General features: G+C 36.2%; 1 protein-coding gene across 2 annotated transcripts; it reads right to left on the bottom strand.

Annotated features, from left to right (window-relative positions):
- Positions 1-4,685: 4,685 nt before the first annotated feature.
- On the bottom strand, positions 4,686-17,160 carry LOC114246085 (uncharacterized). 2 transcript variants are annotated; one of them, XM_089731886.1, is made up of 4 exons: positions 16,979-17,152; positions 12,654-12,792; positions 7,242-7,369; positions 4,686-5,340 (listed from the first exon to the last, which is right to left on the bottom strand). In XM_089731886.1, exons 1-4 carry the CDS (start codon positions 17,047-17,049, stop codon positions 5,175-5,177), a joined length of 504 nt encoding a protein of 167 aa, XP_089588012.1. In that variant the 5' UTR covers positions 17,050-17,152; the 3' UTR covers positions 4,686-5,174. The 2 variants fall into 2 exon arrangements, with proteins under 2 accessions (XP_089588012.1, XP_028034263.2); XM_028178462.2 differs by having other exon boundaries at positions 4,687-5,340; positions 17,042-17,160.
- Between the last annotated feature and the right edge of the window lie 7,068 nt (positions 17,161-24,228).

A 24,228-nucleotide genomic window follows, 5' to 3' on the forward strand; every position in this document is an offset into this window, starting at 1 on the left:
TAATTACAATTTATGATAATGCTGTTTTAATTGATGATGTTGAAGTCGTTGTGGCCTTAAAAATAAGACCTGTTGAGTGATGCACCGGTGTTCGAATCTCAGGCGGATCAACACACAGGCGGGGAAAATATAAAAATATAGCAGGTATGTTGCGGTGTGCAATTGACAATACATTATTATATAAAATATTTACATACAATAAATAGATAGGTAATGTGGGACTACGTTTTATCATAAAAAAACTATTACTTATTTTCTGTTAAAAATGTTTCTATTAAAATAATGTATCTACTAGTGGTCTTGTGAGTCCGCACGGGTAAGTACCACCAACCGGCCAATTTCTGCCGTGAAGCAGTAATGCGCTTCGGTTTGAAAGCTTTACTGTCAAAACGGAGACCTTAAAACTCATGTCTCGAGGTTGGTGGTGGCATTTACGTTGTAGATGTTTTTGTTCTAATTCATGCAAAATTATGATTTATTCCTTAATCTAATATTTAATTTTATTTATTTGACTTTTTTTTAATTCACTCAATTTTATTTATAAAGTTCATAAATAAAGCTTATTTGTCTTTTTTAAATTTACGGAACCCCTACTTAGGTGAAGGCCTCGCCCGAAAAAATCAATGATCCCTATTTTGGGTTTCTATTTTGGAGCCTCATTAATGGTTTTATTAAGAAAAAAAAACTTGATATTACAAAGTATTTCAGCTGTGTCCCCAAGCGTCACGTGTCAACGAATTGCTAATATTCCTAACGTAGCGTTTATTCTATTTCGGGAACGACAGAATAATATTGAAATAAATAGACGGTGAAATTGATATTTGCGTAAACACTTGTCTAAGGTTTCTGTGTTTGCTTTGCACGGGTCTTGCCTATTTTGGAGGTATCGAAATAGGTTTGGAGTTTTTTTTTTGCGTTATATATGGACGAACTCAGTAGATTTATGTGGAGAAAGTGAATCAGACTTGAGACATTAGGACGCAGTCTTGTATTGTAATATGGCTTTCAAACGCTTATAATCATTTGCCCTACGGCCTTTTACCTCAGTTTTTTTTTAAATAGTTGTTGCATAGCCGTTGTAGATTACAATTGAGATTTGGACCTCATGTGCCAGGGTGAAGGCATTAACATTGCCATGTCTATGGGCACCGACAAGTACTTATCACAAGCTGTGGTCTTTCACCGACTTAAATAAAAAGGAAAAAATCTCTCCCCCCCCCCCCCATTTGCAGCAAATATTTCTGGACTGAGCGTTTTTTACTCAAATAACAACAAGGAGATTCAAAGGTCGTTTAGGGCATAACTTTTTATTAATACTTACATTCATGGTCGGTGTTAAAAGTTACGTAGCAATATTTCTTTCAGTAGGCGTACTATATTCTGTAAAATCTGTTTTAAAGCAAGCCATTATCTTCGTAACAGCCACTTTCGTAATTAATGTGTTTACTTTTTTTTTCTTTGCCATGAATATTCTAGATTTTCGTAACACAAATCCGCAAATTATTATTTTTTTATCAAGATCAGCGTCACTTGCTACAGCGAGATTCTACTGTAATTAGATTTGTTCATTCAAATTTTTAGAAGTACAACCTAAGTTATAATTGAACTTAAAATTTATTTCCGAATACAAAGTAAGTACTAGTCGATATCTAGAATCGCGCTCAACCTGTGTCATCATAGTATTGGGGTGGCGCCGCGAGTTTGGTTGTAGTGTTAATCGCGAGAACCCCCTTACTCTAACCTGGTTTTAACCCCGAGCGGAGGTCGGACGTCGGGTGAGAGAATGCGATGAGTCGCTTGGTCTGGTAGGGCCTTAAAAATATCCTTGGGCCCACGATCTGCTTCCAATATGTACAGATCGTCAAGACCCACAAACCCCACGTACCCTGTAGACGCAAAAATCTCATAGTAGACTTGACCCATTGCGCGACAAAAAAAAACAAAAAAATATGTGCACTAGACAACATGTTCCGTGAAAGCTACCTATTTGACTGAATTTTCAAGTTGTCATGTCTTAAATTGGGTGACGGAGTTTGGGGCTTTCGGAGGCTGTTCACCAACAACAAAAAAAAAAACAATCAATGGACCTTTACATGCCCGTGGTAGTGTATAGCTAGCTTGCTATAGGTATCACTTTCTTACTTAATTTCGACGAACAGCCGCTTTACTATAGTACAATTGAAGGTAGTGACCTCCATATTGACTTCGCTAATCACGTAAAAGCTTATGGACCGTGAGCTCTTTCATTTATTTGTTTACATAATAACCTTTTCTTTTTTTTTCCTATCTATGCTGATAGCCTTGAGAGGCTATTTCAGCTTCACCCTAACGTGTAGGTGAGCTCACGGGGCTCAAACTGGAGTGGTGCTAACACTGGCCCTAGTAAGAGCAGTGCTTCGCAGAATCTACCACCGGATCGGAAACGCGACCCACTGAGAAGATCCGGCGAGAAACTCCGTGGGCTGTGTCTGTGGGTTAATTCACTCATCGAGCCCAAGCGACGGGCTCGACGAGGACGGTGACCGGTGTTTGTGGTACCTAAAAGCACCGTTAATGGATCAGGAGGATCTGTAATGACGTGACAATAAACAATAAAACGACCCTAAGCTAGGATTTTCTCCTACGTTATGGTTACCGATACGGCACGAAACAAAAACAATATATAGGCATATGCAAGAGCTCGAATACTAAATATTTTTCATGAAAATGGGGATCGGATTAGGTCCCCCGTGGCGGAAAGTCGTTGTTTTTTTCCGTTATCCTTTTAAAGTATGAATAGGATAAAAACTTCGGTGCATTCGTATCGAGCGATGTAGCCGTGCCGGTGTTGAAAACCCCGCAGGCAGGTAGTATTTTTTCTAATGAAATATGTTTTTAACACGAATGACTTCTATGACGAGGGAAAAACACTGTAGCAAAATTAATAACTGACGTAATTACTGCTGGTAGGATGTCTTCTGAGCCCAGGCGGGTAGGTACCTACCTACCTATTACCGAAGCGATATTAGCGAAGCAGCAGTTGTACTATTTACTTATTATATTTGGAACTCATGTTCCAAAGTGAGTAGCAGCATTTTACTGGTGGTAGGACCTCTTGTGAATCCGCGCGGGTAGGTAGGTACCATCGCCCTGCCTATTTCTGCCGTAAAGCAGTAATGCGTTTCGGTTTGAAGGGTCTGGCAGCCGTTGTAACTATACTGAGAACTATACTGAGACTCTTAGAACCTATATCTCAAGGTGGGTGGCGCATTTACGTTGTGGATATCTATGGGCTCCAGTAACCACTTAACACCAGGTGGGCTGCGAGCTCGTTCACCCATCTAAGCAATAAAAAAAACCCACCTTGAGATATAAGTTCTAAAGTCTCTTAAAAAAAAAATTACGCTGTTGACATTTATGGGCTCCGGTAACCGTGTAACATCAGGTGGACCCTAGCTCGTTTCTAAGAACATTCATTATTATTAAGCCTAAGGTTGAATTTCATAGAATCAGTATCCTATATTACAGTTTTAACATACACGGAATGGCAAATTGCTTATGATCTTGAAACTTGATCGCTAAATTTTCATAATGTCTCATATTTTATGGCTTAAAGTAGGATCGATGTCTTGTGTGCCATTAGTAATATGTTCCGAACTATTTCAATGGTTTAAATATGCTAATTACGAAATTTAATGGTTTTTGTTGGATATTGAGTTTGAAGGGCGGGACAGCCATTGTACGGTTAAAAGTGAGACCTTAAAACTCATCTCTCAAAGTGAGTGGCGGCATTCACGTTGTAGATTTCTATGGGCACCGATAACCACTTAACACCAGGTGGGCCGTGAGCTCGTCCACACAGCTATGCAATAAATAAAAAAAGAACACGATTATGAAAAATTAAACTGGATAAAGAAGACCTCGACTCAGTTGAAGTTCAGAGACATCATGATCTGAAAGCCGCTATCCATCTTGAGACATAAAAACGAGTCAACGATTTTACATTCCGTAATGTATGTACGAAAATCAATTGTATGCAGTTGTATTGTATAAAATTGCCGTTTGTGATGTGCTATTTGCATCTACGGACGGAATTTTGGCCAGAATTGGATTGAATATATATTGGCCTGTTCTATCCCAAGATACCGGAATAATGGTCTTCAAGCTATACCATATTATGATCGATCCATATTGGCTGGTAATATGTAAAAGCAGTAAAATACTACAAAAGAGATTTTTCAAACGCGTCTTTAAATGCAACTAATGTTTCAATGCATTTGTTAACAAACTAATTTAGGGTTAATTGATCCAATAGGTCAAGTATTTCTTATTGGTTTGATTATATTGAAAAAGGTTCAAGATCAAAAATAACGTGATGTCTTGATCTTCGTTTGGGCCATCAAATGACAGTTTCTTCAACGCGTCCATCTTACCATGATCTTACCTTACGCCTAGTTGTGCAGATCATTTGTCATTGTTGATAAATGTCACTAATAGTTTAACAGTTGTACATCTGCGAGTCTACCACACATAATATCTTCTTGTTTAGACTGAAGTCAAATCCATTATTCACTTGTATAAACTAAGAGAGTTTGATAGCACTGCAATGAACTCGGCTTTAAATCAATGGTGTCTGATTTAATACAAGCGATGCGGCGCAAAGCGATAATAGAAATGATGGGTATGATTTTAAGGTAAAAGAATGAACCGTAAACTATTAAAATGAGATAGAAGACGGCAATAGTAATTATTTTGCATTTATTAAAACAAAATTTCACATTCACTTGACGTTCTAAATAATTAAACAATGGTTATCAAAAATATCTTTGGCCATCATTTCAATAAAAAGGAAAACCAAGATTTATCATATAATATAGAATACTAAATAATACACATACAAATAACACATATTAATATTATGCTTTTAAAACATTTCATGAAAAAATCAGATCTCGAAAAGTATGCACCTGCGCCAAAGTTTTGTATAAAATATTTTTTACAGCATAAATATTGTTACATCGGTAAGGCAAACAAACAAATCTGAAGGCTGATATGTTGCCCTCAAAAATGCTTCAAGGACTTCAAAAATGTATTCAGCATTTGGCGCTTCACAGAATTTCACTTAGCATTCACGTAAGACACAAACCCTTCATACCAACCGACCATTAATATCAACACGATTTCTAGGATTAGGATTATTGTTTATCGATCAGATATTGTATCAGTCTGAATAATAATTGTGCATCGAAGGGACACATAGGATAGTATTCCTTGCAGCCAAATATACCTCCCAATTGACCGCGGTGATAGGCCATTTGAAAATACTCTAGTGACTGTAAGTCTTCATCATGTGGTTTGAGCCTGAAAAGATAAAAAAGATACAGTTTAAAAGTTGCTGTAAGCTTTTGTGAAGTGGCTTATTGCTTACTTTATCTTAAACAGTTAGAAGAAATCTCTATTATTGAGAGCGGTTTCAGAGAAGGGGATCCACTTTGGCAGAAAAATAAAGGAGTACTTGGAAATAAATTTCTAAACATTGAATGGGAGAATTTTTGAATAAATAATAACAGACAGAATATAAATTACATACGATTTTCGGATGGTATTTTATTATTTGCCAAAGCACTAAAAACTATGCTACAACTACAATAGATTAAGATACCAAAAAGTAAGTTTATTTGATGTCAACCAGCTTAATTTGTGTTAGGGTAGATTTTGAAATTGTTATTTACTTCAATTGTATTTATATTTCATAAGTTTTCTAAGTATGTTTTATACTTATTCTTATTTATGTGTAAATAATCAAAAAATATTATTAGGCTATTGGTTGGTTATGCCCACATAGGAGATGGAAAAGGCTGGTTCAAGAATATCGCGTGTAGAAGAAATTAGAGGAAGCGTTGGCGTGTCAATGGGTATATCTGAAAAACAAACTGTTTTGCTAAATATCTACTTGTAATTTTACGTTAGTTTATACTTTATTCACAATTATGCTATTTACATAAGCTAATATAACTCATGGTCTGAAAATAAATACTTTTTCTATTTATGTATTGTTTTAATTATCGTTTTTTGTTTTACTCAAAAATAAACTCTGAAGTTTAACTTTTATTTATTGATCCACATACAGTTTTTTATTATGTCCAGATTTTAAGTACACTAGTTCCTTGGTTGACCTTGAAGCTGTATGATATAAGGAAAAGCTACAATCTCATTCAACTTAATGAGCAGATTGTTCCGCTTTATTGAGATAAAGCTGTATCTTGAAAATAAATTATGGATGTGCTGAAGAATTCGAGTTTAATCTGAGCAAATTTCTTGCCACTGTTTCATAATTTTATACCTTCAGAATAATTATGGTACCTCGAATATCCTCAAAGTTAGGACATTAAGAATATCTATCTTGCTTCGTCAGCTATATATCAGCTTCCGGCAATATTTTTCCAAGAAATAGCAAAGTTTGTTTACGAATTTATAGACATTATATTACAAATTGTTGTTTCATAATTTCTTGCAATCGGATGCAGTAAAAGCATATACATAATTATTTGTACAAAACAATAGCTGACTTCGGTATCTGGGACACTCTTCTTCCACTCCCATCTTGCTCCACTTTTTCAAAAAATTGAAAAAGTGGAGCAAGATCGGCGTAACAGTAGTTACGACGTAGCTAAGGAACTGGGAATTGACCACTAAAACAGTTTAGGCGCATTTGAAAAAAACGGGGTATAAAAAAAAACTCGATATTTGGGTACCTTACGAGCTCACTAAAAGAAACCTAATGAACCGTGTACTCATTTGTGATTCTTTATAACGATGCGCCACACACGAGAATGCGCAACACACCTTGAGATATAAGTTCTAAGGTCTCAGTATAATTACAACGGCTGCCCTACCCTTGAAACCGAAACGCATTACCGCTTCACGGCAGAAATAAACAGCGCGGTGGTACATACTCGCGCGGACTCACAAGAGGTCCTACCTCCATAAGCTTTTTATGAATCTATCTTGGGCTACAGCTGTCCACTATTGGACATAGGCCTCCTCCAAGACTCGCAACAACAACCCGTCCTGCGCTGCGGTCCTCAAGCGGATTCGCGACCCTCACTCAACAGGTCGTCGACCCAACTTGTGGGAGGCCTACCCACGCTACGTCTTCCGGTACGCGATCGCCACTCGAGAGCTTTTCAGCCCCAACGGCGGAAATAATAAATTTCACTGAATAAGCTTTGTTAATTCTTATAGTTTGTTCAACGACTCACGTGAGCATGTACACGAAGCCTCGCCCGACGCTATTGTTCGGCGGTCGCGCCCCAAGATCGCAATAAAGGTAGCGAGCGCATTGAATAGGATCGTGCTGTAGTATTCTGCGCCATCTTACACTGCCCCGCTAAAAATAATACATTATTATTTACAAAAGTGGCAATGGTTAAAACATTACAAACTTTTTATTTTTGGAACGAAGTTCCTTATGGGACAATGCGGAGGGGTCGGGAAAAAACATCCGTAACGTAAGATTTTTATTCTTTATGTCTTAGTATGATGGCTATATAGTGTCTAATGTATAGTCTACGTGATGACGGTTATTATTATATATATATATATAAATGAAATGCTGTTCGTTAGTCTCGCTAAAACTCGAGAACGGCTGGACCGATTTGGCTAATTTTGGTCTTGAATTATTTGTGGAAGTCCAAAAAAGGTTTAAAAGCTAGATAAATATAAAAACGCTTGGAATTAAATAAAAATAACAATTTTGTTTTCCCTTTGTTGTGTCCCCCGTACGGATTCCTTTTGTTTGTTTTAAGTTTATTTTATACAAAAATTTTGGTCTTTTATTTATCGATTGAGGCACTACGAAGTCTGCCGGGTCAGCTAGTTATTCATATAAATAGCTGTTTCTTTGTATATTAATATTATATATTTTTTATAAATCATTGTGTATAAAATAAAGTTGATAACCTTGTAAAGTAGATATTTTTTTTATCAAAAAAAAGTCCTAATAAAAAATGTATACCCGAATAAATATTATCTTTATTCCTCGAATATAACTTAAAATTAATATTTTTATATTAAGGAACTTCGTTCCTATCCGGTGTCCAACGACACCACACATCTAGTGTTTTATTGCCGTATAGGCAGACGAGCGTAGGGCCCACCTGATGGTGAGTAGTTACCTACAGTTAAGTACTCTCCACAAGCCTCGTTTGAAAAGCAGATGTCATAGCGCTCGGGAAACACCGTGGAGGGGAGCTCATTCCAAAGCCGGATGGCACGTGGCAAAAAAGATCTCTGGAAACGCATTGTGGATGAACCCAGTGGCTCCAAGTAGTATAATAAATATAAATAAATAATAAATTTTTAATAACAATCACGCCACGTTAATTGGTCCCTTGCTAAGTTTGTAAAGAACTTGTGTAACAGGTACCAGATAATGGAAATAAATGTAAGATTTTTATTATACACGTACATATATTTAATATTTAATACACATCCATAACCCTGGTAAAGACATTTATATTTATCATACAAATATCTCTCTTGGCGGTATTCGAACCCGCGACCCCATTGTGTAGTGACCATGTCACTTACCACTACACAAGACGGCCGTATGGATGAACTCTACTCCGATGGCAGGCGGTGCGATGAAGCTAGAGCTTGAACTGCGACATAGAACAATGATCATAAATAAATAAAGGTAGCGTGTTGTAAGAACAAATCACACTTATCGTCGATAGGTACAAGATAAATTCCTTGAATACGTGAAGAAAACTTTCAAAAATACTAGTACTTTTGCGGTCAAAAATATGTAATAGTATAGGAATAAATATAGCGTGGATTATTTCACAACTAAATAAAATCTAATCAAAATTAATCTAATCAAATTAGTTCAAGTTTTATCTCTGATTTATTATCTAATAAAGTATAGTTTTTTCTTAATTTTGTTACCTAATTGAAATTATCCTCGACTTATATTATTTTTAATATTTTTCACTGTATTCTTATTTAATTATTCTTATAACTATTGAACCTTCGTTTAAACACGCTTTTTAGTGGTGGTAGGACCTCTTGTGAGTCCGTACGGGTAGGTATCACCACCTGCCTATTTCTGCTGTGAAGCAGTAGGTAATGCGTTACGGTTTGAAGGGTGGGGCAGCCGTTGTAACTATAATGAGACCTTAGAACTAATATCTCAAGGTGGGTGGCGCATTTACGATATAGATGTCTAAGGGCTCCAGTAATCACTCAACACCAGGTGGGCTGTGAGCCTATCTACTCATCTAGGCGATAAAAAAAAACAATTTAGCTGACATTAAAATTTATCATGCCTGAAAGTGTGGTCCATTCACAGTGCGTTTATACTGCTTAGCCATATCACTAGCTAAAACTTATAGCATTTCGCATATACGTATACTTATATATATATTTTTTTTATTGCTTAAATCTATGGACGAGCTCACAGTCCACCTGGTGTTAAGTGGTTACTGGAGCCCATAGACATCTGCAACGTAAATGCGCCACCCACCTCGAGATATAAGTTCTAAGATCTCAGTATAGTTACAACGGCTACTCCACCCTTCGAACTGAAACGCATTACTGCTTCACGGTGGAAATAGGCGGGGTGGTGGTACCTACCCGTGCGGACTCCCAAGAGGTCCTACCACCAGTGATTACGCAAATTATAATTTTGCGGGTTTCATTTATTATTATTACACGATGTTGTTCCTTCACCGTGGAAGTCAATCGTGAACATTTGTTGAGAACGTATTTCATTAGAAAAATTGGTACCCGCCTGCGGGATTCGAACACCGGTGCATCGCTACATACGAATGCACCGGACGTCTTATCCTTTAGGCCACAACGACTTGACATATATCTAGCTTTTTCATCGTAACAAGACCCTTAGAGAGAGAAAAAGAAAGAAATACATTTGGTGTATTTTACCGTTACGATCGCTTAATATAAAAAAAGCGCGTTGAATACGTTTATTTTTCTTGTAACCTTAAAAGAAGAGTGTCTATTCTCGTGTCGTTTAATGCCTTGTAATCGTGATGTAACTTAATTTAAGTTTAATGAAATTATCTCGGCTTCGTACTTGGTACCCGCACCAGCCTCTCACAGTTTTATTAGGCTTAAGATTTTGCGCACGCCAAACTTGAAATTAACAAGTAGCTTGTTAATAAGTAGAAGTTTGAAATTTCTTTTCCCGGCGCAAAGATTGTTTATAATTTTTGAAAAGTCGAAAAGTACCTACTACAACTTAAATAGCATATTCATGAGCATGATAAGCAAGGGCCTCTGAAATAGATATAGTTGTGATACAATGTTAAATATTGATTAATAAAGTTCGTAAACTATTGTCGCAATTACCGGTATTGGGTCTTTTGAAAGCTCGTACCAGTGGAGATATTTATTCTGTCTATGTCGCAAAGGAATCACGCACTTAATTTTTAATCGTTCGATAATAGTTGTACCTTGGAATTTAAATCTCAATCTTATGACAAAAGGTGCACAGTGGCTTTCCGGCTATTATGGTCCCGTTAATCTTATCTTATCGTATCGCTTAACGAAAGATGGACTGGGAGCTTTCCTGCTAACTTATCTAAAAAAAATGTTGTCTTTTGCAAGTATAACTTATGCTAGTTACGTCGTGTACTAGGTAATAAGTTTTCTTAATTTTAATATTTAAGAATGTCATCTCTCTTTGTTTCGATAATTTAATCTATCTTAATATTACAAATACGAAAGTTTGCATGTTAGATATTTTTTTCTTAATCAAGCATCACTTAGTATAAAACTAAGTCACTTTCTCTGTCTAATCTTTAAAACTACGCAACGGATTTTGATGCGGTTTTTTTAATAGATAGAATGATTGAAGAGGAAGGTTTATATGTATAATAACATCCATTAAATAGTGGAGAAATCAATAATAAATTACAGTTTCCGAAGCGAAGCGAGGGCGGGTCGCTAGTAAAATATAATTTACAACCTAAACTGATAATAAGGTATTTTTTATTTTAAATAACATGATCCGGACAAGACCAAGTATTATAGTGTGTTTGTTCACTGTTCCTTGATTCAGACTAGTGGATCTAAAAATCGACTGTTAATTTATGCACTAGTGAGTTATACAATCCCGGGATCCCAATTGTTTTCCCGGGAAAACGTAAAGTATTTCATTCTTTCTGAGTTTCAATTTTAATGGCGGATGAAGGCGGGATCGTGGTGCAAATCTAATGAGCTATAAATTTTAAAGAATTCTCTTAAGCAATTTCTCAAAGCTTTCCCTATGAAACAAATTGTACTATAAAAGCAGAGACAATAAAGACAAGTCTGCTATAGACTCCAGAAATTTCAAGATCGAGAAGTCAACTCCATTTTCAGTGAGGTTATTATTGAAAACACGCTAACACAGACCCTATAACAATATTTTTTTGTCGCAAAAATTAAAATAGCAGAAAAAGTAGAAAAAAGACATTGACGTTGCGTTCAACCTCTTATCAGTAAAACGTATATTTGACTTTGTATAATGAAATAACAGATCTTTGAAATGAGTTACAAAAAAATAACAACTCTACAAAAATACGCTTTTAACGATAACATTACCTGGAACAAACTTGGTTAGTAATCTCGTTTTTATAAAGTGAGATTCTCCGAATTCCTAAGAATCGCGATGTGAATGATCTTTTAAATTTCAGCCTTTATAAAATCTCCGTAGGCAGGTAGGTAGGCAGGTAGTTTTTGACTTTCGTTTGATATCACAAACAGTATCTTTATACTTAAAGACAATGTATTTCTTTTAATTTGAATTTAGCGCTTGCACTGTTGGCGAAAGAGTCTGAGGGTAATGCGAAATCTTAATATAGCAGCGGAGATGCCTAAGATAAAAAATATATAATATTGAGTGAAATAAAAAGTGTTGTCAAATTTCTGTCTACTTAGAATTGTGGGACTAAATTACAATAAAATAGACTACATAATGTTATATAATATAATAAATGTTTTGATGTTTGGTGGCGCTGGTTATGTTGCAATATGGGTCGGCTCCGACTATTATTCAATACCAAATGGCCAATTAGCTAAAAAGTAGTCTACTACTATTATGCATTTTTATTAAAAACTGGCTGACCCGGCAGACTTCGTAGTGCCTCAATCGATAAATAAAAGATCTAAACTTTTGTATAAAATAAACTTAATACAAACAAAAGGAATCCGTCCGACGGGGTACACATCAAAGGAAAAACAAAATTGTTATTTTTATTTAATTCCGAGCATTTTCATATTTATCTACCTTTTAAACCTTCTCTGGACTTCCACAAATAATTCAAGACCAAAATTAGCCAAATCGGTCCTGCCGTTCTCGAGTTTTAGTGAGACTAACGAACAGCAATTCCTTATATATATAGATTATATTATTATATCACTACATAGTATAAAACAAAGTCGCTTTCTCTGTCCCTACATCCCTATGTATGTTATGTCCCTATATTAAATCTTTAAAACTACGCAACGGATTTTGATGCGGTTTTTTTTAATAGGTAGAGTGATTGAAGAGGAATAGGAAGAGGAGGATGTATAATATATAATATCCATTAAATAGTGGAGAAATCAATAATAAATTACAGTTTCCGAAGCGAAGCGAGGGCGGGTCGCTAGTAATATATAAATCTCACCAAGTGCTGCGACGATCGAAGGTCGCGTTTAAATAAAAACCGGAGCAGCTTCGGAGCAGCAGTCAAGGCCTGGTAATCCTGGACCAGTAAGTGTAAGGAGTACAACACTCCGACCAACAAAACGAGTAGAATAATCAACCTGAAAACGAACAAAGCATAATATGAGACAGGATTATTTCGTCTCTCTTAATAATACCATTGAGGATGAAAGCGGCAAGGAGGTCGCCCACAAACGTTGATTATTGATTCCCCTCTCATAAAAGTTAATTGAACGTTATATGATTTTGTTTTCTCATTGTTGTCATATTTTGTAATGATATTATGATCAAATTGCAAATTTTGCACTGAAAGGTGTTCGTACTTTTAAAGTACGATTATTATATATAGTGGTTTTTGCGCATATTATTCCTTTAAATAAATGCGTACCTTTTATGTAACATATGTAAAAATATGGTTCGCGTGCAGCTTGGTGCACATGAAAGAAGTGAAACTTCTTTTGCGATGTATTGTGGTTTTGTTTATTTTTCATCCTTAAATCAAATTTATCTATTAGTAGGAAATGCTGTGTATAAGAGAAACGATCTAGCTTTCTTTGTCCATTTCCTCTCTCCGCGATCGAGTGGTTCGCGAGACGCTCTATTGTATATTTTCTGTGTAGCCGCAACGAAGTTGTCGCGAATTAAAATTGACTCTCAACGTGCCTCAGGAAGTTTAACTTCAATAACTTCCTCATTTAAAGGCTTACAGAGAAGAAGTGATGTCCTTGATAATAAAGTTCGCAGAGACGATTAAAACAAATTTTACAATTTAATTACTCGTGTTAATTTTTATTATTTTAATATTTCCTAATTTCCTATATTTCGAATACTTAACAGCTTTTGTAATCACGGACGACTGCTAAATATCATTTAATTGTCTATCAAAAAAATCTTGACATTTGCCTTTGATTTCAATGTATTTATGTATTATAATATCTAGATGGACCGATCTACAGCAATATAAAAACTAGATTATTATAACCTTCTGCTATTTCATTAGATACTTGAACTAACATTGAAACTCCTAAAAAACTATTTAATAAAGCAAAAATCTTGTTTCAAAACAATTTCCCATTTAGCGAATCAATGACCACTCGACCCTTATTGAAGTTTCTAATCACTTTACCAATTTAGGCCTTTCATCTATTGTGACGTCAAACTTTACGTAAGTTTGATACTAACCCTTCTAATTGATTAAATTATTACGAAGCTACCTAAACAAGTTGTTAATTTATTTTTGAATTAGATCGAATGTTTTCAAACTGTAAAAAGTTAGGCAGTTCGTGTTGGTTCATGCCTGGGGCTCCGTAGTAACAGTAATATTGTTGTAATTCTTAGTACAATACATATAAGTGGAGCAGTATACACATGCACATGACAGCTATTCACTGCAAGCAGCATGTATCCTAAAATAACTCGTAACAACCACGTAATATGTCTCATAGCTGTTCAATATTTCAAATCCTTTCTTTAATCTATTGCGTAGCTTTTATCACAGGCTTTGAGTGCGATCTGTGCGACGACCGAATCAATAAATTCTGTAACGAAAATAAAACCTAACACCCCCCACTCCGCCTACCATGTAGCTCGCGTTCAACATATTCACACGTTGCACTTATGAATAAGTGCGCAGCGTGACGTCGCACTGCATGCGCATCATGATAAATCTGCCCATCTCTCTTTCGCGCGGTCTAGCTTATGAGTGTGAAGGGGATAGTTATTGTTAATGTTTTGCTTTTATTAATGTTTTTAAATATAGCGTGGTCTTATTTATTATTGTTTTAATATAAAATTATTATTGTCTAATTATAATTGCATAAGTTGATAAAAATGCTTTGCAATAACTTTACCGCGGCTGTCCCCGAGTGCCACACGTGTTTTTTTTAAATTCCATGCTTCACATTCAACGTGGGACATTGTATCTGCTGATCAGAAAGTGAGAGAAGCACTTACGCATTTAGAATCGTACCCATATTTGAGTCTTTGGAGTGGCAAACTTAATTATTTAGGTCGAAATCATTTTTCACAAAAACCGCGTTTGGTTTTTGTCTGTTTATTTCAACTTCTGCTCTAACTTCTAGACTACAAAGCTTATAACAATTCATTTAGTGAAATTATCTTTAAAATAGTTACATATGACTAATACTTTATAAATCTACTCAAAATTGTGTAGCGCTATTACCATTCGCACCACACACCCGTGGTGCCAAAAGCCACCTAACAAAAGTCGTTGTTATATACGGAAAACAAACATTTCGAACGATCGGCTTGCCATTTGACTAAAGAGAATATTGTTAGATGAGGGGTATAGCGTGGACTTCGGTTTTAAATTATCGGAGGTTAAAGTGATCTCAATAGGGCTGACGATAATAATATTATTATGTAGTTCACACTATTTACGAATTAATTAATTTATTTAACACAGCATTTTTACGCTCTTCCAAATTTTGAAGGTTTTTTTTTAAGGAATTTTATGACCTGTTAACTAAGACCTTTTAGGTCATTTTTTTATTTTAGTTTATATTCTTATTTTTATGAAAGATGATAATAAGAAGTGAAATGAAATGAAATGAGATGAGATGATATGAGACAAAATATAATCTCAGTAAACTGGTGGTCATTTATAGAGATTGACCCGGGGTTGTCCGTCAACCATTATTAAACTGATTATCCGGAAGGACAATAATAATGTTTGAAAACCAAGATTGGTTCGTTACAATACGTTCAAACTTTCCGCTTAATTTCTCCATTTAAAACGTAAAGGTTTTGAAATTGTTTATCACCTGATTCTATGTACACACATACATATGTAAATTCGAAATTTAAATTTTGAAGTACCGAAATATGGTTCTGTCAATCACGCGTTGGAATACCACAAAAAAAAAACAAAGACAAAACACAAAGTATTATATTTTGTAAAACTATAGAACTGAGTGCGTAAAATCAAAAATATTAGAACTTTTCAGACGGCTATAAAGGTTAACGAAAAATAATTTAATAAAATTTTAAATGGAAAAGAGTCGATTTTGTCTCAATTAAAACTTTATTGTCAATCTGCCTTCTGAACATAAAAAGTTTGCACGAAATCTATGCGTTCCCTACCTGTATTGGTATCTACTGGTTAGACAGTTACCATAAATAAACTGGCATGAAGGCGCTTCGTTCAAAAATATTGTCATCGCTCTCACACTGTAGCACTTTGTATTTTATTCATTTATATATTAATACGTGAAGCAAAACTTTGTATCCCTTTTTACGAAAATTGCGTGGACCAAGGAGTATGAAATTTTGCACACTTATAGAGAATATAGAGAAGAAGTGCATAACGCAAATATTTTTTTAAATATGCATAAAAAATACATTAAATCGATAAAGAAAACATTACACACACTACATACCATGTGTTTGATGCACACACCCACGTATACTATTTATTGTCAAACTTTTGTTCTTGACGTCTGTTGTCGAATTGAGAACAGATTAAATATTGTTTGTCTTTGTTAATATTTTTTATAGTGTAGTCTTGGCGAAATTTGTGATTATCGAAGTATAAAATACAATCATAATAGTGTACAAACTTACAATTCCAATTAATTGTAGTCGAATTTCGACTACTGCGGGACCTCTAGTTTCAATTATTACTTCTATCATTTATTTTATTCATTATTGAACGTCGTATACAGAGTGCGAGTTAGCAGAGTCAACAAGTTTGATATTGTCGAAATCATTAATCTTTAATTCATTCGTTGTCCGTTTGGTCCAATTTTTTATCGGCGAGTATTGATTCTGCATGACTTCGCGAAAAACTCTCGAGCATTTGTTAAAGCAGCGCTATGAAGGATCCTAACATTTTTTACTATTGCCCTTGTAGGGAAACGAGATACGGCCTATCTGATGGTGTGTGGTTACCGTCAGCAATGCCAGGCAAAATCAAGCCACTGCCTACATAAATTAACAAAAAAAATTTGAGCAAAAGTCGTGGATTCGAATAAAAATACTTTTACTTGCTACTATACATTTTCAAGTCAGAAGTCTGATTTGTTATAAAAACATAATTTCCACTTAATAGTATAGATATTTTCAAGGTGTGTGGCACATTTACGTTGTAGATGTCTATGGGCTCCAGTAACCACTTACACCAGGTGAGCTGTGAGCTCGTCCACACACCTATGCAATAAAACAAAAACAAAAATAGACATTTCACGAGACTAAACCTCGCTGAGTTCAAAACAAAATTCACATTACAACAAAGACAATAGCTCCAAAACATTTGACACACCCCCTCACCTGACTCCCATAATACGAACAGATGCACAACACCAACGATTACAAGAACACAAGACAAAATACCTGTACATTACATTCGGCACTGATTAAATTCAAAAATGGCTTTTCCCTGGTACACTCGCCGCTGCAGCTACCAATATAATCCTGTTTAATGCAAAAGGTAGTCTAACACTGCGATCTGGGAGGGACAGGTGGTTCATATAATCGGAACGTGCTCGGCGGGAAAGTGGTCGGCGCCGTAACGAGTTTGTTTAATTTTCACTAGAGATTATCTTGCAGATGGTACAGTTGAGAAACGCGTTTTTTTATCATTTGCAATTTCGCTACTGTCATTCAATGTTGTTTGGGATCATCACTACTAAAAAGTATACATAGTAATGGTCGTCTCATTTATGATTCTGAGGTTCTCTCGATATTACAGCCTTTGGTGTTGTGGCGGAACTATAAGTCTCTTTGTATTATCTGCTAATCTTTTGGTGTATGTTCATCTATTTGAAGTGAGACTTCTTCAGGCGTATTGTGAGTATAATTTAACTCGCGACAGATTCGTTACGGCTAAAGAGAAAATATACAATATAGGAAGAGTGAGAGTGAGAAAATAGACAGAGCGTCTCGCGAACCACTCGAACGCGGAGAAAGGGAAAGGACAAAGTAAACTAGGTCGTTTTTCCACATTCTTTTTACGGGCGTTGGCCACTAGATGGCTTGTTATTAGTTTCGCATTTTTCCTGTGAATGGCAGTAATATTAACTATCTTATATTTTATTTTTAATGAAGGATATAATAATAATAATATGTATTTAATATATATTTTATTGCTTAAGTGAGTGGACGTGCTCACGGCCCACCTGATGTTGTTAAGTGGTTACCGGAGCCCATAGACATCTACATCGTAAATACCGCCACCTACCTTGAGGTAAGAGTTCTAAGGTCTCAGTATAGTTACAATGGTTGCCCCACCGAAACGCATTACTGCTTCACAGCAGAAATAGGGAATCGGTTATTACGCAAATCTATCTAGTCTAGTCTATGGTGTAATTGTTAAGTGTAGCTTACGTAGAATAGAAGGACTGAAAGTCTAGCGAACAAGGATATTGCTTTGATGAAGATCTATTCTTTATGGTCATCCCAAACTAAAAAAAAAAACAAAAAAAAAAAACTAGGTAGGTAGTATCTTCTTAAATACGTTTGGTATCTGTTTCAAGTCTACGAATACTAATCTATGAATACCTAGACTTGAACAATGCCCTATTCAGTAACAATGCAATTTATTAAGTAAATTGAATTGTCCATAATCGCGGCATCAAAGTTGCACCAACGTAACTACTAGGATCTGAAACTGTAATACAATTTACTTCATAGTATTGTATGAAGGTTTGGTAGTTTATAATCTACGATGAATTTAAATTTTGATTAGCATCATTTTTTAACAGTGTTGTAACAAAAAAAGGTCTTCGACTATTATCTTGCTTTACCAACGTTGGTCAATTTCTTTGTGACAAGCAAATCGCGTCAAAACAAAATTAAAAATGTCAGTGCTTATATTGTTCTTTTTTTTTAATTTGATTGTAGTATATGCAAATATGCACCCAATGGTGTAACTGTAACTTTCAAATAAGTCTGCGAGTTTCAAAGCAGATTTTATGGCACTCAGGATAGAAAAACGGATGGTAAAACGCAAAAATGAACTTTAGTAGCATCAACATAAGATAACTTTCAAGTTTTTATACAATAACAAAAGCCAAACAAAACCAAAGAGTTTTATAAATGTGATCGCAGTCAATTAAATATGCATTATTAAGGACAACTCAAAACCTCGTCACATTTTGACAATTAAAATGGGACTACATGCGAAAAATCGGATTTAAATAAATAAAAAGTCATAAAAATCGGTTCACCTAGAAAGAACACGCCATACTAAAAAAAAACAGTCGTATTGAGAACCTCTTCCTTTAGGGCGGTTAAAAAACCTATCAATTTTGAACCTGCAACATCTACAGCAAGAGGCGCGCGTGAGATGACCAGGCATAGAGCAATCCATGATGAATATACATCTCTGCATAGTGATTTTTGGGTCATCTGTTGTTTTTAAAAGTCGATTTTTCCTTTTAACTATATGACACGCGTATATCCGCTTTTTGCTTCGAAGAATTTCAACCGAGCACAAAACCGAAACTAAAACTTCGTTTTAAAGCCGTCGCCTGCAACGCGATATCGGAAACTAAAAAGTTTTTCAATCTGCGTCTAAAGCAAAAGCAAGCTCACGTTTATAGAGTGAACACTTCAACTTTTCGATTCATGCATACGGTTTTGAAAATTTTTGTACATAAAATAAATACATACATTTGTTTTGTACTATACCTACTTATATTATTTTATTTTTTTTATTACTTTTGTTGACAAACGAACGTATGGATCCAAAGACACAGCCCACTGAGTTTCTCGCCGGATCCTCTCAGTGGGTCGCGTTTCCGATCCGGTGGTAGATTCTGCGAAGCATTACTTTTGTTAGGGGTAATGTTTTTTTTTATTGCCCATGTAGGCAGACAGGCAGATGAGCATATGGCCCACCTGACGGTAAGTGATTACCGTCGCCCATGGACTTCAGCAATTCCAGGAGCAGAGCCAAGCCACTGCCTACCGTTAAGTGTTAGCAAATTCTCTCAGATCGAGCCGGGAGTTAGCTTACCCGTCCGCGCGTAGCTGGAATAGCCTCTTAAGCTACCAGCGAATAGGTAGGAAAATAATGTATGGACTACCTGATGCTAGGTAGTAACAGGCGCTCATCTAGTTAGTTATACCAGCGGCACAGTCATTGCCCACTGCTGAGGACTCTTCGCAAGCCTCGTTCAAAGAAGAACATGCTGTTACGCGCTGGGGTTCAGAATAAATGAAAATTCCACCAAAGTACCACTTAAAACTGTATTTGCACTTAGAATACTTAAATAACACTTTAAAATTCTTAATTGACTTCTTCCGCTTTGCTTCAGGTGATCCGTTCGCTGTTTCGCTTCGAGTGGTTCCGATTACTAACTGACTGCGTGCCATCTTTGCAACGCTTTTACAGTCGATACGACATCCCTAGAATCGTCGAGAACATTCCTCACAATTTGAGTAGCTTCGATGTGTGTTTCGGCTATCTGACAATAGATGGCGTTGTACTTCTCGAGCGTTCTAGATGTTACTAGATCCTTCGATATTCGTTCGGCTACTCGGCGATAGATGGCGTTACTCTTACCGGCGTAACAATGTTATAGTACTCGGGAAACATTTTGGAGGGGAATTTATACCCGAATGTTTTGTTACATGGCAAAAAAGATCTCTGGGAAGGCACTGCGGATGAACGCAGCGGCTCCTGATAGTATTGATGAAGTCTGCTCCGGTGGCGGGATGTGCAATGCACGAGCGCATCTTCTTGGGGTATAATTGCACGGCATAGTCTTACTTCTCAAAAGGAATTCTTTTGAGAAGTGAGACTATGCCTATGCTAAGCCTTATGACTGAGAGTCGTGTCGGTCATTGTGCCATTAAGTACGGTAGACGTCAGCATGTTCATAAACATCTTCCGCGATGAGAGAGCAATTCGGTACAATAAAAACTGAACTTGAATAAACTTATGTATGGTAGCCACCATGGTGCTGTTTATTTTTGCACCAAAGATTTCATACATTGTTAGTTGAGACAGTCGTTATAAAATATAGACTGAGACTTAAACTTGGAGTATCCGGCTCATTGGCGCCATTCACGTAGTGTTCTCTATGGATTATGGTAACTATTCAACATCAGCTTTTAAAGTCGTCATGGCCTTAAGGATAAGACGCCCGGTGTATTCGTATCGAGCGATGCGACCGTACCGGTTTTAGAATTTTGTAGGCAGATAGCAATTTTTATTTTAAAACACGTACTTAACTCTTGTTCACAAACGACTTACACGATGAAGGAATAAATTGGTGTTATAAAATCAAAGCCGCAAAAAATTGGAATGTGCGTAATTAGGATATTTCGGAAATTTGGCACTACTGCTCTACCTCCCCGGTCGAAGACCTAGAGGTAGATCCAAGACAAGGTGAAAGGATGGAGTGTTGAAGTACAAAAGGGAATGCAATGTTGCTGACGAGGATGTCGAAGATAGAGCGAAGTAGATGAGTAAAGTAAGGAAAGCTGATCCCTTCACCATGTGGGATAAATAGCTGGGAACAGTGAGAGGATACGATTGGGACATACATCTCAAGACTCAAGGTGGGCAGTATCCACGCTGTCGTGTCAATGGATACCGGTAACCACGTGGAGCTACAGGTGGACTGTGAGCTCTCTTATCTGTTTTAAGCGATAAAAAACCACCAACGAATGAAAAAAACATAATTTACGTCCATTGCTTCTTCTTTAATTGCAAATAAAACTTATCGACCATAAGAGAATCTTCACCGAGTTTTTAACTGTGTTCGCCAACTAACTTTTCTTTTTAGCTTAGAAGATACCTGTAAGTTTCCGCTCAATAGGGTTTCCTAGAAAAATAATACTACAATGTGGTACTGAAACCTCCGAAGCGAGAGATGAAGAATGTTTTCTTCGCAACGGCACTGTTGATTCATTTGTTCATAGCCCGATAAATTTGATTCGATTTTGTGGAAAATTCGAGGCTTTAATTTTAGTGTTGATGCTCACGTAGAAAGCTTAAGTTCATTGAACCTGTTGTAATAAATTCTGTCGTACGCGTTGCGTAATGTTTTGGATTGTTCGAGTCCTGCGCGGTGCGTGTCAAATTGCGCAATGTTGCTTATCGCGCAAAGATGTGTCGCGGAAAATGACCGCAGTTTTATGGTTGTCGCTTTCAACTTGTTGTTCATTTGTTATGTCGAAAGACTGATTGGAATTGCTTCTTTATTTTCCTAATACCCTAGAAAGCACTCTTTGCAATAACTATACTGACTAAAGGTAATCTGCATAATAAGCACGGTAAAATTACTTTGATATTTATTTTATAAAACTTTATAGAAACACAAAAAAGGGATAAAATGTAATTTACGTTGTTTTGATATATAAATATCAAAATTTTAGTGACAATGTTTACAATAGTAAAACGCTAATCATAGGCCCGAAAACGGATGAATTGACATATAAACCAAAAGAAGAAGCGGAATGAGTACCTTCTTACATATATTTTTTTTACCTAGCTACTAAGAGTAGTAGCCTTAAAGAGTTATTCTAGCTCAAGCGAGCTCACGAGGCTCAGCCTGGGACCCATTGCTAACATTTGCGTTAGCAATAGCAGTGCTTCGATGAATCTACCACTGAATCACAATTGCGACCAACTGAGCATATCTAGCGAGAAACTAACTATCTCTCTCTCTCTCTTCAATCGGTCCCTCATTGCTGAGGATCGTGACTCCGTCCGATTCCGTCAACCAGTTGTCTCCATCGATCCCGTTCTGTAGCTTGGTGGAGTGCGTCGCTGACAGGTATTTTCAGTTCCTCCACTATTTGGTTCTATAAACTATAAACCATCCTATATTATGTAGAGTCGGCCCAACATGTCCTCTTTTTCCATTCAGACCTATCATACGTCATCTCTGCCCTCACATTCTTCTCTCGCACATCCTCTTTCATACAATCCATTCAAGTATTTTTAAATGCCCTCTTCTTACATTACCGCTCATCTTCATAGGTTCACTTTGACCACATTATCATTCTCTCTTCGACTAACATGCCCTTACCACGCTCACCTTAAACTCTTGATTTTCTCTCTCACTGGCACTATTTTCAGACTTCTCTTTATTTACTTATTTGTAATTTTATCCAGTTAGAAACGAGACGATCTCACAAACATTCCTATGCAGCACACGAAAAACTAATGAAACACAAATAGAACGTCTTAGCTAGATGGTTTGTCGTCGTGGCCTAAAGGATAAGACGTCCGGTGCATTCGTATCATGCAGGCGGGTACCAATTTTTCTAATGAAATACGTACTTTACAAAATATGTTCACGATTGACTTCCACGGTGAAGGAATATTATTGTGTAATAAAAATCAAACCCGCATAATTTGCGTAATTGCTGGTGATAGGACCTCTTGTAAGTCCGCATGGGTAGGTACCACCCTGCCTATTTCTGCCGTGATGCAGTAATGCGTTTCGGTTTGAAGGGTGGGGCAGCCGTTGCAACTATACTGAGACCTTAGAACTAATATCTCAAGGTGGGTGGCGGCATTTACGTTGTAGATGTCTATGAGCTCCAGTAACCACTTAGGACCAGGCGGGCTGTGAGCTCGTCCACCCATCTATGTAATAAAAAACAAAAAAATTAATAAAAAAAAACTGCTAAATGCCTTCATAGAATTTCGTTAACACATAATTTGATGCAGCCCTACACCTCGAATGTACTCGTCATACAGGAAACAGATAAAACTGCCATTTACCACAAAGCCAAGCATGCAGGTCCTTCGTTTGCATAATACGAAAGTGATTTAATCGTGTTGATTATGTAGATTCTCACCTTTACTCAGTACGGTAATTGCGAAGAACGCATCCCAGGGTACTTAATAAGAAAATAACAAAACAAGTCAGATAAGTTTTGGGTCACGACTAATATATGCTATATAATATGTATAGATTATTTTCTTATTGGCTAGATAGGTAAAGGAGGTAATGGCTCACCTCTTGTAATGTAGTTTCTGGTACCCCATAAACATTGAAACGTGAATAGTCGCCTCACGTTTTGAAATTTGAGGTCTATGTCACAATTGTACAGCAAATAGGGAAAATCAAATCAAAGCGAGCTTGGTCGTTTCTCTTATACAGAGCATTTCCTATTACAAAAGATGGTTATATATTTAAGGATGAAAAATTAAGACCATAATACTACATATCATTATAATTAATTAAAACCATAATACTACATAACCCAAAAGAAGTTTCACTTCTTACACTTGCATCAAGTTTTTAACATTACCATTTTTTGTTGAGTTTTGATTTTTATTACACGATATAATTTCTTCACCGTGGAATCTATTCATCAGTATGTGTGAAGTTTTTATTTGAATAGGAAAATAAGCTTAGGAGATTTCAACATCATAATCGATACGAGCGATACGAGGATACTTGGAGTGCTATCCTTGAGGCCACGACGTCACGGTCAATTGAAAAAATCATTTCAGACTATTAAATATTGAATAGTTTCAAAGAATCTTAATAAGACTTCATGTAGTTTATAGTGTCAAAACCAAAATGAGTGTTTAAATAAAATAGTTTTCT

This window comes from Bombyx mandarina, chromosome 12, assembly GCF_030267445.1.
Source record: "Bombyx mandarina strain Sakado chromosome 12, ASM3026744v2".
In the NCBI taxonomy this organism is placed as follows: domain Eukaryota; kingdom Metazoa; phylum Arthropoda; class Insecta; order Lepidoptera; family Bombycidae; genus Bombyx; species Bombyx mandarina.

Coding starts and splice junctions, on each gene's coding strand:
- LOC114246085 (XM_089731886.1), bottom strand. CDS start 17,049: ATGTACAGGTATTTTGTCTTGTGTTCTTGTAATCGTTGGTGTTGTGCA. Junction 12,793..16,978: donor GTTCGTATTATGGGAGTCAG/GTGAGGGGGTGT, acceptor GTTCGTTTTCAG/GTTGATTATTCTACTCGTTT. Junction 7,370..12,653: donor TTCGATCGTCGCAGCACTTG/GTGAGATTTATA, acceptor TATTATTTTTAG/CGGGGCAGTGTAAGATGGCG.